The 15395-nt window shown below is 39.5% G+C and overlaps 1 protein-coding gene across 1 annotated transcript in view; it reads right to left on the bottom strand.

Moving 5' to 3' along the window:
* Positions 1-15395, bottom strand: part of SYCP2L (synaptonemal complex protein 2 like) — a gene marked incomplete at its 5' end in the record, with an annotated part of 104671 nt that overhangs the window by 80137 nt on the left and 9139 nt on the right. Inside the window, 10 exons of the mRNA XM_079147404.1 lie at positions 1314-1374; positions 1458-1550; positions 2486-2531; positions 3689-3741; positions 4890-5032; positions 6814-6848; positions 8047-8135; positions 8247-8332; positions 13552-13576; positions 13959-14114. Of these exons, the coding sequence (XP_079003530.1) occupies positions 1314-1374; positions 1458-1550; positions 2486-2531; positions 3689-3741; positions 4890-5032; positions 6814-6848; positions 8047-8135; positions 8247-8332; positions 13552-13576; positions 13959-14114 (787 nt within the window). The remainder of the gene's footprint in view (positions 1-1313; positions 1375-1457; positions 1551-2485; positions 2532-3688; positions 3742-4889; positions 5033-6813; positions 6849-8046; positions 8136-8246; positions 8333-13551; positions 13577-13958; positions 14115-15395) is intronic.

Below are 15395 nucleotides of genomic sequence, written 5' to 3'. Positions count from 1 at the left end.
CAAGCTTCCAATATACGTTGCCAACTCCCCAGCCAAAAGGTCTATGTACACAAGATCAGCCTTGCTTGCAGAGTTTGTTAATCTATTTTTCTCAGCTATAAAATATGGAAACGCCTACTTCCTCAAAATACCATGAGGCCCTTTGTATTTACAAAGTGTCACAGAAGTATGTGAATTCATTGATCGATCATCACGTCAACTTGGTGGGAGAGGAAGACAGGCAACAAAAGCATTTTATTTAAAGCTGTGACTGAAAAAAAACCTACGCAAGATAAAATTTTCATCATAACCATTTGTATTTTTTAAACTGTTTATTTTTTACCTGGTAGATAAACATTTTCAGGGTACCAAAGCATTAAGTATATGCACATTGTCATACAACAGGATCTCCAGAACTTTTTCCATCTTTGCAAAACAAACTTGGTGTTCATTGAAAAACTGCTATTCATTTCTCCCTTCCTACGGCCCCTGACAAGTGCCAATCCACTTTCTCTCCGTGAATGACTTCATTCAATACCTCATATGTTGGAATCAGCATTTTATCATGTTGACATTGGTTTATGTCACTTGGCATGATGACTGCAAGGTTCCTCTATGCTGTAGCACGCATCAGAATTTCCCTGCTTTCTAAAGCAGAATAATATGGAATACATGTGCATGTGATGGGATTGTTTCTTTTATACCACTCATTCTTCAGTAACATTTGAGTTTTCACTTTTTAGCTGTTGTGCATAATGGAACTAGGAACATAAGTGTACGATGCAACATTCTTTCAATTATTTTGCAGATATACCTAAGAGTGGAATCACTGGATTACATATTGATAGAAACTTCTAGAAAAGTTACACGTTAGTTCTGCCTTTATTTTTTGGTTCCAGGGATTAAACCCAGGGGCACTTTACCACTGAGCTACATCCCCAGTCATTTTTATTTTGAAACAGGGTCTCACTAAGTTGCTTGGGGCCTAAGTTGCTGAGACTGGCCTCAAACTCGAAATCCTCCTGCCTCAGCCTCCCTAGTTCCTGGGATTACAGGTATGGGCCACCACACCTGGTGACAGTTCTGCTTTTAATCTGGTGGGAACTGTAACTGTTTGCAATGGAAAAACTAGGCAAGCAGTTGAACCCCAAAGTCACAAAGCAAAGTCACCAATGCTATGCATGGGAGATCTTGCCTTGAGCACAGTGAGCCTTCAACTGTACCACACAGCCTTTCCTCTGTCCCAAGATGTGACTGGCATCTGTTCTTAACATGTACTGCAGATATAAACAAATATGGAGCTAGAAGTGGAGGAGTTTAAAAAATCATCTTACCTTTAACACTGAAGTTAATGACTGCTTCCTTCAAAATTCTTACTGGGTCCCACAGAGCACTCTAGGGAAAGTAAACAGTTGAAACTCATGATACCTACATTTAATACAAGCATGTAGGTCTGGTTGGGAATTAAGCCTCCTTACCTCAGCATTGTGTATATAAAAAGTTACCCTCTGACTTCCTAGGTTGAAATCAACCCAAAATTTCTCTAATTTTTCATCTGCTGGTTTTCTCATCTATAAAAGAATTTCAGCATAAATTATATACAAAAAATATGTTACAGGGTCAGATTAAAAAGTACTAATTAAAAAAAAGAACTTGTGCTTTTCCTGGAACAGCACTATCCTAATACTTAAGGGCCCTCTTTATTACCCGACTAGTCTTGCACAAACTAAGATCTCAGCTTTATATGACCAAGCTATTCCCAATAAAATCCCTGTCCTCTGCATATTTAATAGATATTTAAATGTCAGTTGACTAGCTAGACAATTCTTCCTGGTGAGAATCATGGAGAAGCTAGTTCTATGGTGAAGCAGTAACAATTCACAGTGCATATACATGAACACTTTTGGAAAAGGAGATGTGACTAAATATGAATGGTGATCTGTCATCTAAGGTACCATCTACTACAAGAAAGACTGGAGCTCAGATTATTTTTATTTTAACTGATTGTTATAATATATGCTTATAGTAAAAATGAAGAAAAGAAAAATTCAAATAGTGTGGTGCCTGCCTCCTAACTAAGGTACTCCATAGGTACCTTTCAATAGGCACTACTGGCAATCCCTTTGTCCTCTCCAGTTTCTGTCACAGGGTTTAGTAGACAAGTATTAGGAAATTCAGGTTGAGTAGCCCTTATCCAAAATGCCAGAGGAGAAAGTCCAGGCATAAAGAATGTTACCCATGAATAGGGCAAAATAAGGCAAGATTCCTGTAATTGACATGTGTACAGTACGAACCCTAAAATTCCCTTGCACAGTATTAACAGTAGAGCCCTATGCTTACTGGCCACGCATCCTGGTTATAGAAAAGCATGATCAGTTTGAAAGTTGAGATCTCTAGGAGAAGTTGGCAACCTTTGTATAAAGCCCTTCTGAGTAATAACCAAATCTAACCTGACTACAGGTTTCCTTGCACATCACCCTCATCACCCCCAGAGAGATAAACATACCTCATGCTCGTCAGCAAAAGCAGCAATACACGGAAATGAAAAGACCCTGCAAAACACCTCACCATTAAAAAGTAAGAATGGAGCACACACACACAACCTACAAAATGTCCTGCAACAAGAATCTACACCTAGGGTGTGCCCAACAAGATCAGGAGGGGTTCCAACCCTGCAAACGGAAATCTGCTCTCAAGCTGTAAGCCAGGTTTAGTAGTACTGTGACTCAGCCAAATTGTTCTGCAAGAATCCTAAAGAAAGGGGTGAATTTAACAATTATTGTCTCAAGGATGTAACCGTCCATGATCTATGTATCCTCAGTTGTGACAGACTGACAGATTTGGCTCCACAGAAATGTTGTAGGCCAGGCTATGTGGGCAATGACTAAACAGACTCCATTTTGCTCCAAGACTCCATGTTACACAGGAAACGCTTCTCCCATGAGAACACCCAGCCTCTGTACCTATCAGTTACTTAGCATGACATGTTTGGCAATACAAAATGACAATTCTTATATAATGAAAAATTATTCTCTTTTCGATTCTAAACAATGTACCATGTTAATGGTGATGTCGACAGTGATTGTTTACATGTTAGTAACCATTCTTTAGTTTGTATCCAAGTAAGGTCATTTTGACCCAGTTCCCCTCTACTAATGATTTCAGATCTCATGATGTTAGTTTTTAGTTTTGAATCATAGTAACAGACACTTTTGATTGATGTATCCATTTATGGTATAAAAACCCCTGCAATCCTATGGTCAGGGCTGTTCTCTCAATAGCCATTTTTGAGGCATTGTGTGATAGAGTCAGCCAGTCGGCTAATAAAGACGCTCAAATTTGGACTTCTCGGTGGTGATCAGTCTGTTCAAGTTACACCCCATAACACAGTGACCTCAAGTCTGTTTGACCTTGCTCTTCATAAGATCTACGGACTCACTCAAGGAAGCCTTGTTAAAAATATACAAAAATCAAAAACCATGCTAAAGGCAGATAATTTGTTTTAACACTCAAATGAACCACTAGGCAGAAAGAATTTTATCATCTTAGATTTCTAATCAATGAACCACACAGAACTGTATTAAGAATTCAATTCTATTTCTCACCTAAAATGAAACAGATCCTAGATAATTCTTGTAAAATATTAGACATTTTGTAAAATATTAGAACATAACTTGTCAAGAAAACAATACCCAGAGAAACATCTTACCTTCTTTGCTCACCAAGTCTGTTGTTGAGGTAATTGAGAAAGAGTCGACTATCCTTTAAAATAAATAATGGCAACTTTTTACTTTAAAAAAATATCTATCTTATTTAATACTACCCTAACCAGCAAGCAGAGGCCAGTGTTTGCTGCCAAATATCCAGAATCCAGTATCATCATCAGGCTTTACAAGAACTTGTTATTTTGTGTTAGCCCTGCAGATGAGGAAGTGACCAGAGGAAATTGATCCCAGGTGCTTTTAGTTTCTCCCATCGAATGCCCGTCATTTTGATGTGAGGTCTATTCCCATTTTGCAGGGGAGGACACCCTGGCTTCACAAGTCATCTATCTGGCCAAAAATACATGCATCTTGTAAGTCAGGGTTATAAGACTCAAGCCCAAGTCCAGAATGGCTCCCGAGCTTATGGACTTTCCATTTAGATGGTAATGGATCTGGCTCAATGCCTACTAAGTACAAGGCACTCACTTGGAGTTGGAGATAAACAGAAGAGGTCCAGATTTAATACAATCGGAATTGTATACAAATCCCGATTACATGGCAGGTTGAACCTGAGAGGTCTTATTAACACGAGCACTGTTATCATGAGTTGTACTTTTCTCTAAGAGTGTAGCTCTCATTTTAAGAGCTTTAAAAAAAAAAAAAAGGGGGGGGGGGAATGCTTTCGCTGTAGGATAGAGTTAGATACCTGCTGAAGCCGTAAGGCTATTTGAACTACTTGAGGTCACAACCACAGTAAGCTGGGGTTGCAGAGAAGACACTGAAAATTATTGTTCCTCGAAATGGTATAAGCTGCGTGGCACATAGCACAACCACCCCATAATACCCCTCGGCCTCTGGAGCATGCCTTGCCAGCGTCCATAGCTGCTTTGAAGGCTCAAAAGCCCTTTCCTTCCTTCTCCAATTCTCTCCCCCCCAGGTTCGTGGAAAACTGCTCCCTTCTCCCATGCGTTTCTTGGCCTTGACCCATCGATTCAGAGCTCGGTCCCCAGTCTCAGTCCTATCTTCATCTCCACATCTGGTCTCATGTTGCCTTCAAAACCGTTTCACTGTCAGGTGGAACAGAAGCTTAAGCAGACAATCACAGTGAAGAAAAAGAAAACTCCAAGCAGCCCAACACAGGAAAGGACTGAGCAGATGCTTCATACATACCAACCAACCAGGAATTTTTATGAACAGGCTTCTCACCGTCTCAAATTCTCGATCCTTAATTTCCTTGAAAGCTTCAGCAAGGACCTCATCATCAAACCACTGATGGACAAGGTCACGCCTGGTTGTTCTGGTTGTCATTCTACACAGCGCCTCAGAAAGAGTGACCTGCTGGTCATAATCTAGAGCAAAAATAGGGCCGACGTAGGTGATTCTGGGCACGAGGGAGCAAGACGTGCAGGTTCTGAAGTTGGCATCTGCTCTGAGAAATTCCTTCCTCTGGTTGGATAAAGAAAATGTGGGGTATGTACACACAAAGGGTTGGCGATGTGGCTCAGTGGTTAAGCACCCCTGGGTTCAATCCCTGGTGCCCCCCCCCCCAAAAAAAAAAGACAAAGGGGAGGAGAACAATCTCATGAAAATTCATGATAAACCAGAAAATGAAATCAGGAAGATGGGAGGGGAGGGAAGAAAAAATACTGGGGAATGATATTGACCAAATTGTAGTTACCTCATACACATAGGTGAATATGTTGCAATAAATCCCACTGATATGTATAATTATAATGCACCAATTAAAAATAGGGGGCAAAATTCCATTTTAGAAAACTAGCATGTGTCTTGAGTTATAAGATGTCTCCTGGAGCATTTAAATTACATTTAAGAATCATTAGGAGAAAAATATAGACAAGAGGTCAGTAGACACAAATTTTTTAAAACTACGTGTTTTATATTTTGCTTATGTTAAAACAGTCATAGATTGAAAAGCCTTAAAATATTTTTACTACAAAAAGAAAAATTATCAAGATCAATCATGGTATTTCACAGCAGATAAACTAAAATAAACATATATTGGTATGTTCAAATCTCAAATGTCGTGAGTAAAAGTGAGTTGTAACGACATATCTCCAATGGGATGACATTTATGTAATGTTTTTAAAATCTGTAAAAACAAGGTATGTTGCTTATGAATACATAGAAAACAAATAGAAAAGTATGCTTGGGAATGAAAAAAATCCAAGTCAAAGAGAGGGGAGAATGGAACTGGGCACATGGACATGGGATTTAACTGTGATTCTGATTTCTTTTATTTAAAAGAATTTCATTTAAAACTAACGTGGCAAAATATCAAAATTTGACAGAACCAGCTGGTGAGTATCTACTTATTATTCTTTTTAAATTTAAAATATATTGCTTTAGATGTTGATGGACCTTTATTCATTTATTTATATGTGGTGCTGAGAGTTGAACCCAGTGCCTCACACATGCTAGGCAAGTGCTCTGCCACTGAGCCACATCCCTGCGCCTACTTATTATTCTTAATGCTTTTGAATTTTCTCAAATTAAAAATAGAATTTTAATTATCTTTAATTTGACCATGATTGATCCAAGATGCTCATTTAAAAAATTATGTCCATCCAACCCAGATGCCCTTCAATAAATGAATGGATAAAGAAACTGTGGTGTATGTGTGTGTGTATATATATATAATATATATATGAATATTACATATATGTATATATATATTCATATATATATGAATATTACATATATATGTGAATATTAGCCATAAAGAAGAATAAAATTATGGCATTTGCAGGCAAATGGATGAAGTTGGAGAATATCATGCTAAGTGAGATAAGCCAATCCCCCAAAAAACAAAGGACGAATGATCTCGCTGATAAGCAGATGATGATACATAATGGGGGGTGGGAGGGAGGCAAGAATGGAGGAAGGATGGATTATATAAAGGAAAAAGAGGGGTGGGAGGGGTGGGGGAAAGGAATAATAACAGAATGAATCAAAGATTACCCTATGTAAATGTATGATTACACAAATGATATGCCTCTACTTCATGTACAACCAGAGAAACAAGTTGTACCCCATTTGTTTACAATTTTTTTAAAAAAATGGTATCCATTATTTAATATTCTAAGTATTTAGAACTCAAATTAGTTCTTACCACCCACAGTCAAGATTGTCCTTGCGAGGTTCCTCCTGAAACATTTAGATAGATCACATTTTACTGAAATGAAGATCAAGAGGTAAAATTTTATCAGATGGGCATCAAATTTTAAGACCAAGATAAGATATTTTTGCAACAATTTCAAATTCCATTGAATTTTCACTTTGCTCCCAATACATTTTTGTGAAAAAGAACTACACATTTATATATTATCTATGTGGGTTTTGTATGAGTGTGAAACCAGAGCCACTATACATTTTGAAGTTTTATTTCCCCCTCTATAAAGTTTCTTTAATCTGGTAATCTCTAAGGTTTCATCTAATACAGCTCTGGAGTTGTAAGCTAGAGCTCTACACCTGCCGATCACCTCTTCCAGAACCTGCACTATAGTGAACCTGAGTCACAGCTGTCACTTGCCATGATGAGTTCCATGGTCCTACTGGACCACACGACAATGGGTTTAGGTTCAAATTTCCACGTAGGGTGGTTTTACTCTTTCCTTGGTTGTGTATTACAACCTTACCTCCAAATTTCACACCCCAGAAAACATAAAACTGCAACTGGGGCACCAAAAAATAAACAAACAACAAAATCCTATCACTTGAAAAGCAACACAAATGTCATACCCTATTGGTTTAGCTAAAGATTAGTAACCTGGAGCTTTGACTCTTTACCAGATAATATGCTAATCACTTTAAGTGGATTGCTCGATTTAACCTTTACAATAACTCTGTCAAGTCAGAATTCTTTTTTTGCTCCATTTCATGGGCAGGTAAACTAAACCGAGGTAGAATGAGGTTATGGCTGTGGCTCATGCACAGCTGAATAAATGGCAAAACCCAGACTCAAAACCAAGCAACCTGGCTCTAGGTCCCTGTTCCCAACATTCTTCCATGAGTCTCTACTGTGGGTCATGTTCACTGTCAAAAAATAATCTATACCTCAAGAAAGCATTTTGTCTCCAAGTTTGATGAAAAAAAAAAAAAAAAAAAAGAAAAGAAAAAGAAAAACAATCCCTGTACTACAAACTACAAAACAAGAATAATCTTCAACAATCTACCATTTTCTCCCCAGTCCGCCTAGCACAGTGCCTGATACCTATTAGGTGCACAAAGCACTTACTGAAGGGAGGAACGAAGTAATCTGGTCTAAGGAGAACCAAGTAGTGCAAGTAGAGATTTTGCCCTTGGGGGGGGAAAAAATTACATAACCAAGTACAAGGTCACTTACATTAGACAACACGTGCCTTCCGACAAAGGGAAATTTTTTCTCTCTTCACGAGACACACCATGCAAAATGCAGTTCAGAGTCTTCAGAGCCTTTTTGGAATGGGAGAGGCATTAATGGGGAAGGAACAGACAGAGGCTGATGTGCAACTTTCCCCAAGCTTTCTGGGGCAGCTGCTGACTGTCTTGTCATCTGCGACTCACCTCCTGTTGAATCGAGAGCGTCACAGTCTTTTCTGTCACCAAGAATCCTAAGCTGTGTATGAAGGAATCCAACATCTGGCTTTTCCCTGAAAGTGTAATTTTAAAATAATCCCATAAGTGTCAAGGAGTAAGAAAAAGAGTCCTACACCACAGAAAGAGGGACAGACTGAACCACAGGAGTAAACAATTCAGGAAGGAAAAAAATACACACACACACACACACACACACATATATATATATATGAATGATACCACATGGGCAGGAGACCTATCAGAGTGCTTTGAGTTATAGAATCCCCAGTCACAACAGACTTGCATTACATAGATGTAAGGAAAAGCAACAGTGTATACAAAGTACCCCTTTATGGTGGTCAACACTTTGAGCAAAGCTACATTATTCTCAGACAGCAATAGGCAAAGTGCAGGTCCTGTGGTTTCTAGTTATTTTTTCATGCTTTTTGTGTGTTTAATAAACAAAAATGTTATAAAGTCTTGCACTGACAGAGAAGCATGAATTTTTAAGTAAAATATTGGCCCTTAACACAACCAGAGAAACTTCAGGCTGTTTATATGTCAGTGCATACAAAGAACAGGGTATGTAATACTATGTTATGCTTATTAAATGAACTATTATTGATGGTTTCATTTACACACATGTTAAGACATGAAGTGATTATTGCATACTGCAAAAACTCATGGGAAGGTCATAGTATAACTGATAGGTTCAGATGTGTATTTGTGAATTATTACAAAGTGTATCCTTTTTAACCTAAGTAACATGTGAAATTATAGGAAACCAAACTAGGAAGTAGAAATATGAAAGACCTCTCTCCTCAATGCAAGCAAACCTCATCAGTAGGATGATCTCTGGAAACCAGAAATGTGGCTAGAGTCTGGGCCCAACAGCTTAAAATCCAAAGGAAAGCTTCTAACAGAGTTCAGCTGGACAATGTAAGATCCCAAGATGTCTGTGTATCCTGTTAATTAGCAAATACCACATACCATTCCATGTTTTTCGTTTTAAGAGCATGAAGAGAAACTATATAACTCTATGCAAGAGGAAAAGAGAAACATGGCTAGTTAAGACAGCCAAAAAGTTTGTCATTTTTGGAAAACACTGGAAACAAAAATTTAAGAAGCATCCAACTCATATCCTGCCAAAATTCAAAACATGGAATATACAAGAGATTTGAAAGCAGTAGTCCAAAATGAAAACAGAAGGAAAGAAACAAACGAATTAAAAAAAAAAAAAAAATCAGAACCATTCTAAATCTTCCAATCAGAGGGAATTTGCCATAGGGAATTCCTTAATGCAACTAGGAAGAGCTCAGAAACAAAACTGGGACCAACATGGCAACCCAGAGATTAATACTAGCAGGAGACCATCCTAAACCCACGCCCTAGGGCTGTAGTGCCACAAGAAGGAAGCAGAGTGACCAGATCCCAGGAATTGAGGCCAGGCAGCAAGAGCTACAATTCCAAAAGGCCCACAGGGACTATGCAGGTACTTCCAGAAATGACAGCTGAAGAGAGTGAGAGTGAGAAATGGCTTATTTGCTCCCCCTGCCTCCTATTTCATTTGACTAAACCCAGCAGACTGTCAGAAGGCAAGGATACCCAAGAAAACAGAACTGGGCAAAACCAAGCACACCAAGTAGGAACCAACCGAGAGCAGAGGCAGATTACCAACACCCACGAGTTTGCAGGGAAAAAAAATTCGATTGTAGAATTAAAGTCTACATCAGAAGCAATGAGAGCAGAATTAAAGCAATGGCTTCCAAGAAAAACTTGAAAACATATCAAAATACAGAAGGAAAAATGCACAAGATGATGCATATGAAGACAAAAACAGATGAAAAACAGATGAGCTTACAAATGGAGAAATAGAAAAATGATGGACTTTATCATCTATCTGCTCCCGTTAGGGCGGAGTAATGCCATTTTGGTGGGACTGACCAGTTGCGGGGGTGCATCCTGATTGGCTAAGAGTAGGCAACATCCCACTCATCTTTCAGCCATTGGTTCATTGGATGCCAAATGAACCAATGGCATCCAATGGAGCAAAGTTAGGGCTTTTGTCTGCTGTCTGGGGAAAGCACACCTTTCTTCCCCCAGGTGTGAATCTGGAGGCACCAAGCCCCACTTGCTGACAGCGTTCTTCAACCACCCAGGGAAACCAACTTGAAAGCTCACAGTAGTGAGGAAAGTAGTCTTGAAAGAACTGCGGAGAAGTGGAGCAGAGCCCCCACCCAACTGCCCTGGAACTGCCTGCGTCTGGAATGTTCGAGTTCTTGGAGCAAGTTTTTAAACCTATTTGAACTAAATATTGTCCCATGCACCACAAGCACCCAATTTCAGTGGTTCTCAACTAGAGGGGGGTTTCCCCCCCAAGACACGTAGCAACATCTGGAGATCCATTTGGGTTGTCTCGACTCTGGAGTGGATTGCCACTGGCATCTGGTGGGTAGAGGCCAAGGGTACTACCTGACATCTTAGCACTGTTTGACAGCTTTGCTGCTATCCCTAAAAGACCCGACCAACACAACTGTGGAGGAGGAAAAGTTTATTTGGGGGTTCATGACTTCACAGATCTCAATCCATAGACAGTAGACACCATTCCTCAGGGCTGGAGGTGAGGCAGGACATCATGGCCAAAGAGTGTGGCAGAGGGAACCAGCTGACATGGTAATCAGGAAGCAGAGACTCCACTCACCATATACGAATATAAACCCCAAAGCCATCCCCTGAACCCCCACCTCCTCCAGTCACACCCCACAGGCCTCCAGTTACCACTCAGTTAATTCCATCAGGGACAATTCACTGACTAGTTTAAGGCTCTCCCAACCTAATCATTTCCCTTCTGAACCCTCTCACATCATCTCGCATGTAAGCTTTGAGGGACACCTCACAAACCATAATAAGCACCGCAAAACAAAGAATAATCTGGCTCAAAACTTCAATAGTGTCAAAGATGAGCAACTCTATTCTGAAAAAAATTATTAAAGAGCAAATTTTCCTGAGCTAAAGATTTCAAATCTCATCAAGAATCATGCAAAATAGTTGTGTTTGTGGGGATGTGGCTTAGTGTTTAAGCACCCCTGGGTTCAATCCTGGGTGGGTGAGGAAGACATCCTCAAGTGATCTAAAGCTCCGACCATGTCCCAACCACACACCCTAATGCTCTTCAAATACATTATAGCAGATGGAGCCATAATGCAAATGGCACTCAAGAATCAATACAAGACAGAGCAAATATTTACAAAGGTGCATAATATGGACCTAAAACTAAACAGTGAAGAAAAAAAACATTTTAAATTCTTTGTCATACATTGACAAAAAACAAGGCACTATCACTTTGATGTTGATAAGAATAACTACCAACAAAACAAAACTAGGACGTGAATCGCTGACATCACTAAAGAGGAGCAAGCCAAGAAGGAAAACAATCCATGCGTCAAGACACACAGCCAAGGAATCGCAAGAACAGAACACGTGTAAACACTGGATTAATAGGAAGTCTGATGAGAGCTATCAATGGCAAGAGGAGGTGGGAAGGAGGTCAGTGAAAACACGTTCTACTTCAGAGGAATTAGGCCGACTCTGTAGAGCTGGGGCACTCACGCAAGACACTGTCAGCCAACATGTGTGAAAACTGACACTTCCACCCCCCAAATTCCTATTTTAAATCCTTCACCCCCAGTGTTATGGCATTTGAGAGGGGGCCTTTGGAAGGTAACTAGGCTACTTGAGGCTATGAGGGTAGGGCCCTGGTGACAGAATTGGCACCTCAATAAGAAGGGACACCAGAGCAAATCTGGCTCTCCCCATCATGTGAGGACAAAGCAGGAAGCCAGGAAGAGCTCCCTTAGAGCCCCCCTCTGCTGGCACCCTAATCTTCAGCTTCACACCCCCAGAACTGTGAGAAAGAACTGTGAAAAGTAAATACTGAAACCACCCAGTTTATGGTATTTTGTTATGGCAGCCAGAGAAAACTAATGCAGCCACCTACAGTGTTTTGTCCCCTTGGGGCAACACAAGATTATATTCCAAAGATCATGTGAATCCATAAATGTAGCAATGACTGTAGACTGATAGCTCAAATATTTCTTTTCAAAAATGCAATGTATACACACGTTAATAAAAGAAAGCTCTTAAAAAATGTTACAAAAGACATTTTCATTATTGTCTATTTTAACCAGTTTTAGAGACAGTCATTTATGAAATTCATAAAAAATTCACTTGAAAACACTTGGATGCACTGACTTAGATGAGAACTTTTTAAAAAATCACCTTGCATACTTAAGCTTCAGAATGGAATTTCCTCAATTACCCAACGCCACCCATTGTAGAAATACATTGTTAATAACAGTTTTTCAAAAGAAAAATAAGATGTACCATAGGAAAATGTATCCATTGTAATACAGCCCAGACTTCTGAAATGTTTGCATATTTTAAGTCCATCTCTGATTTCATGGTATCAAAATTCAAAATGTAAAATTACCTTTAACTCGCACTACTTAGAACAAAGTCAACCACCTAACCTCCAAATTTTCTAAAATTTTACCTTTAACACTCTTGAAAAAGAAAGACTTTGTGATTAAGCCCCAAGTGAAATCTGTAATAAATCAACTTTTGCCAGTTTGTGCCTTAGTCCATTTTCTATGGGTATAATGAGAATACCTGAGGCTGGGTACTTTACAGAGAAGTTTATTTAGTTCACAGTTTGGAGGTTCAAGACCATGGTGCCATCTTCTGCTTGGCTCTGGCGAGGAGTTCATGGTAGATGGCTTCATGATGATAGAGTACCCATGCAGAAGAGGTCACATGACCAGACAGGAAGCACTGATTAAGACCCAAGAGCCAGACTCTTTATAAAGAGCCTTTCTCACAGGAACTAATCCGACCCAAGACCTGCATTAATGCCTTCATGAGAGCTGTGCCCTACCCATCTCTTAAAGAGCCACCATGTCACTACTGCCACAGTGGGGACCAAGTTGCCAGTTTGTGAACCCTTGGGGGACAAACCATATTTGAACCACGGCACTAAGCTTTTGCTGGAATGACAAAAATGGCCTTCCATTACCTGAGTAGAGGAACATTGTCAAATGTGACAACAGCTGGTATATAAAAACATCTCTGGCAAACCCGTGATCCTCTATAACAAAACGCATCAAAGCATGACTACCATAAAGTGGCCCATAAATCCAAATATAAAGTTGAAACCCATTTCACTCCTATCATTTAAACATTTTCTCCTTTCCAAAATATTCTATTAATAGCAATTAGCAGCCAGAAATACACTTACCTTTACTACTACTCCTGGAAATAATCTATTAAAAAAAAAAAAAAGGTACAGTTTATATTCTAAAATGGCACTCTACACTATAACATTAATAAGGGCTTATATTTCATAATAAGGGCAAAAGTCAACTTTAAACCCAAAAGTTTAAAGAAAATCTACAGGAGCTCCACTTTATTAAAATGAGTGCATCAGCTTTAATCTGGTGAAAAATAGTTGTATGTATAAAAATAAGTCACCTCTCAACCTCTCAGTTTTCTATAATATTGGTTGTATATTAATGTTACTATTTCACATAATATTCTAAAAAAAAAGTCTTTGTGAAAGTCATCTTATAAAAAACCATGACTCCTGATCAGTTTCCTGCCCAGTACCTGTGGCATGTGCTCCATGAAGCATCTCTTCACCCTTACCAGCACAGTGTCAAAGAAGTCCTCTAGAACACCCGTCAGTGCAGCATCTGAGGCTAGACCTTCTATGGTCAGAAATCCCACTGTTCTGTCAAACCAGGCAACCATGTACATGGGAAGAAACCCAGATGAAACCACATGAGACTGAATAACTACTGCCTATGTTATAAAACTCGACAAGATAATTCTCTCACTAGAGCAAAATCATCCTAAAGACCTCTGCCTGTACCCTAGTAACTCAGGCCTGGCTCCAAGGTCTCCCATGTACAACATCAGAATGCTGTCCAGCTGCTGCCCAACTACAATAAGTTATCTGATATCAGCAGGACAGATAGACTTGGCCAGGATCAAGGCCAGAAAGTCACATAAAGGGGCTGGTGAGGAAAGTGTAAGAGATCAATGAACCTCCCAACCCAGAGGAAAATCTTGTGGATCTGAGAAACTGTAGAAAATAAACTATCAAAGAAAATGCACAGGGCTGGGGACATGGCTCAGTGGTAGAGCACTTGCCTAGCATGAAAAAGACCAAGTTCAATCCCCAGCATTGTAGTGAAAATAGGAGAAGTAGTCCAATATAGGAAGTCCCCCAGCAGTACTCCAGCTATAGTAAATGTGCCTCAGGACTGGCTCATCTTTGTTAAAAGCTTCCAGCTAACTAAAGATTTTTTTCCTGTAGGACTTTATATCCAATTTCACAGTGAGTTGCTAACACTGGTATGAGTAAAAACAAACTTCTATAACCCCCTCTAAAATGCATTTGCTTGATAAAACAAAGGACACCTTTGGATCATTTTTTTGCTGATCACTCATGAGGGAAAAATATCCTACGTGCATAGCTGGAAATCATCAGATGAACATAAAATTAGCAACATAAGCTTTTGATGAACAACTCCCATAGGAGCAGATCCTTTGAAATTTTGTGCACATTAGAGTCAAGAACCCAAGGCACCCCTGCTATATAACTTTATAAGCCAATCAGTTCTCAACTCTGGCTATATATCAGAAAAACCACAGGTATGAAAATCCAATGCCTAGGACCTATCCCAGACCCAGGAAATCAGAATCTGTGGTGACAGGGCCTCTGATTTTGATGTTCAGCAAGGTCTGGTAGTCAGCACTGTTTGAAGTTTCTTTTATCTCAACTTCAACAAATATGTACATTAAATCATTCACCTTCTAAAGCAAATTGTTCTCAGGCAGCCCACAGGAAGAAGTGTCCCTTTCTCCAGTGGAACTCACAGCTAAAGCTATACTTTCTTTCTCCTTATGTTCATGCTTAAAGTTCTATGGTTGTAAATACACATTTATTACCATTTCATCTGTCTCCCCAAGACCATCTCCTTTCCAGCCTTCCCTCAATTGTTAGATTTAAAGAAGGAAACAACACATTAGTTGATCAATACCTGGGAGTAAAAGTACTCACTAAACCTAGTCACATGC

This window comes from Sciurus vulgaris, assembly GCF_902686455.1.
Source record: "Sciurus vulgaris genome assembly, chromosome: 7".
Classification (NCBI taxonomy): Eukaryota; Metazoa; Chordata; class Mammalia; order Rodentia; family Sciuridae; genus Sciurus; species Sciurus vulgaris.
This window is presented reverse-complemented; position numbering and strand designations above follow the sequence as displayed.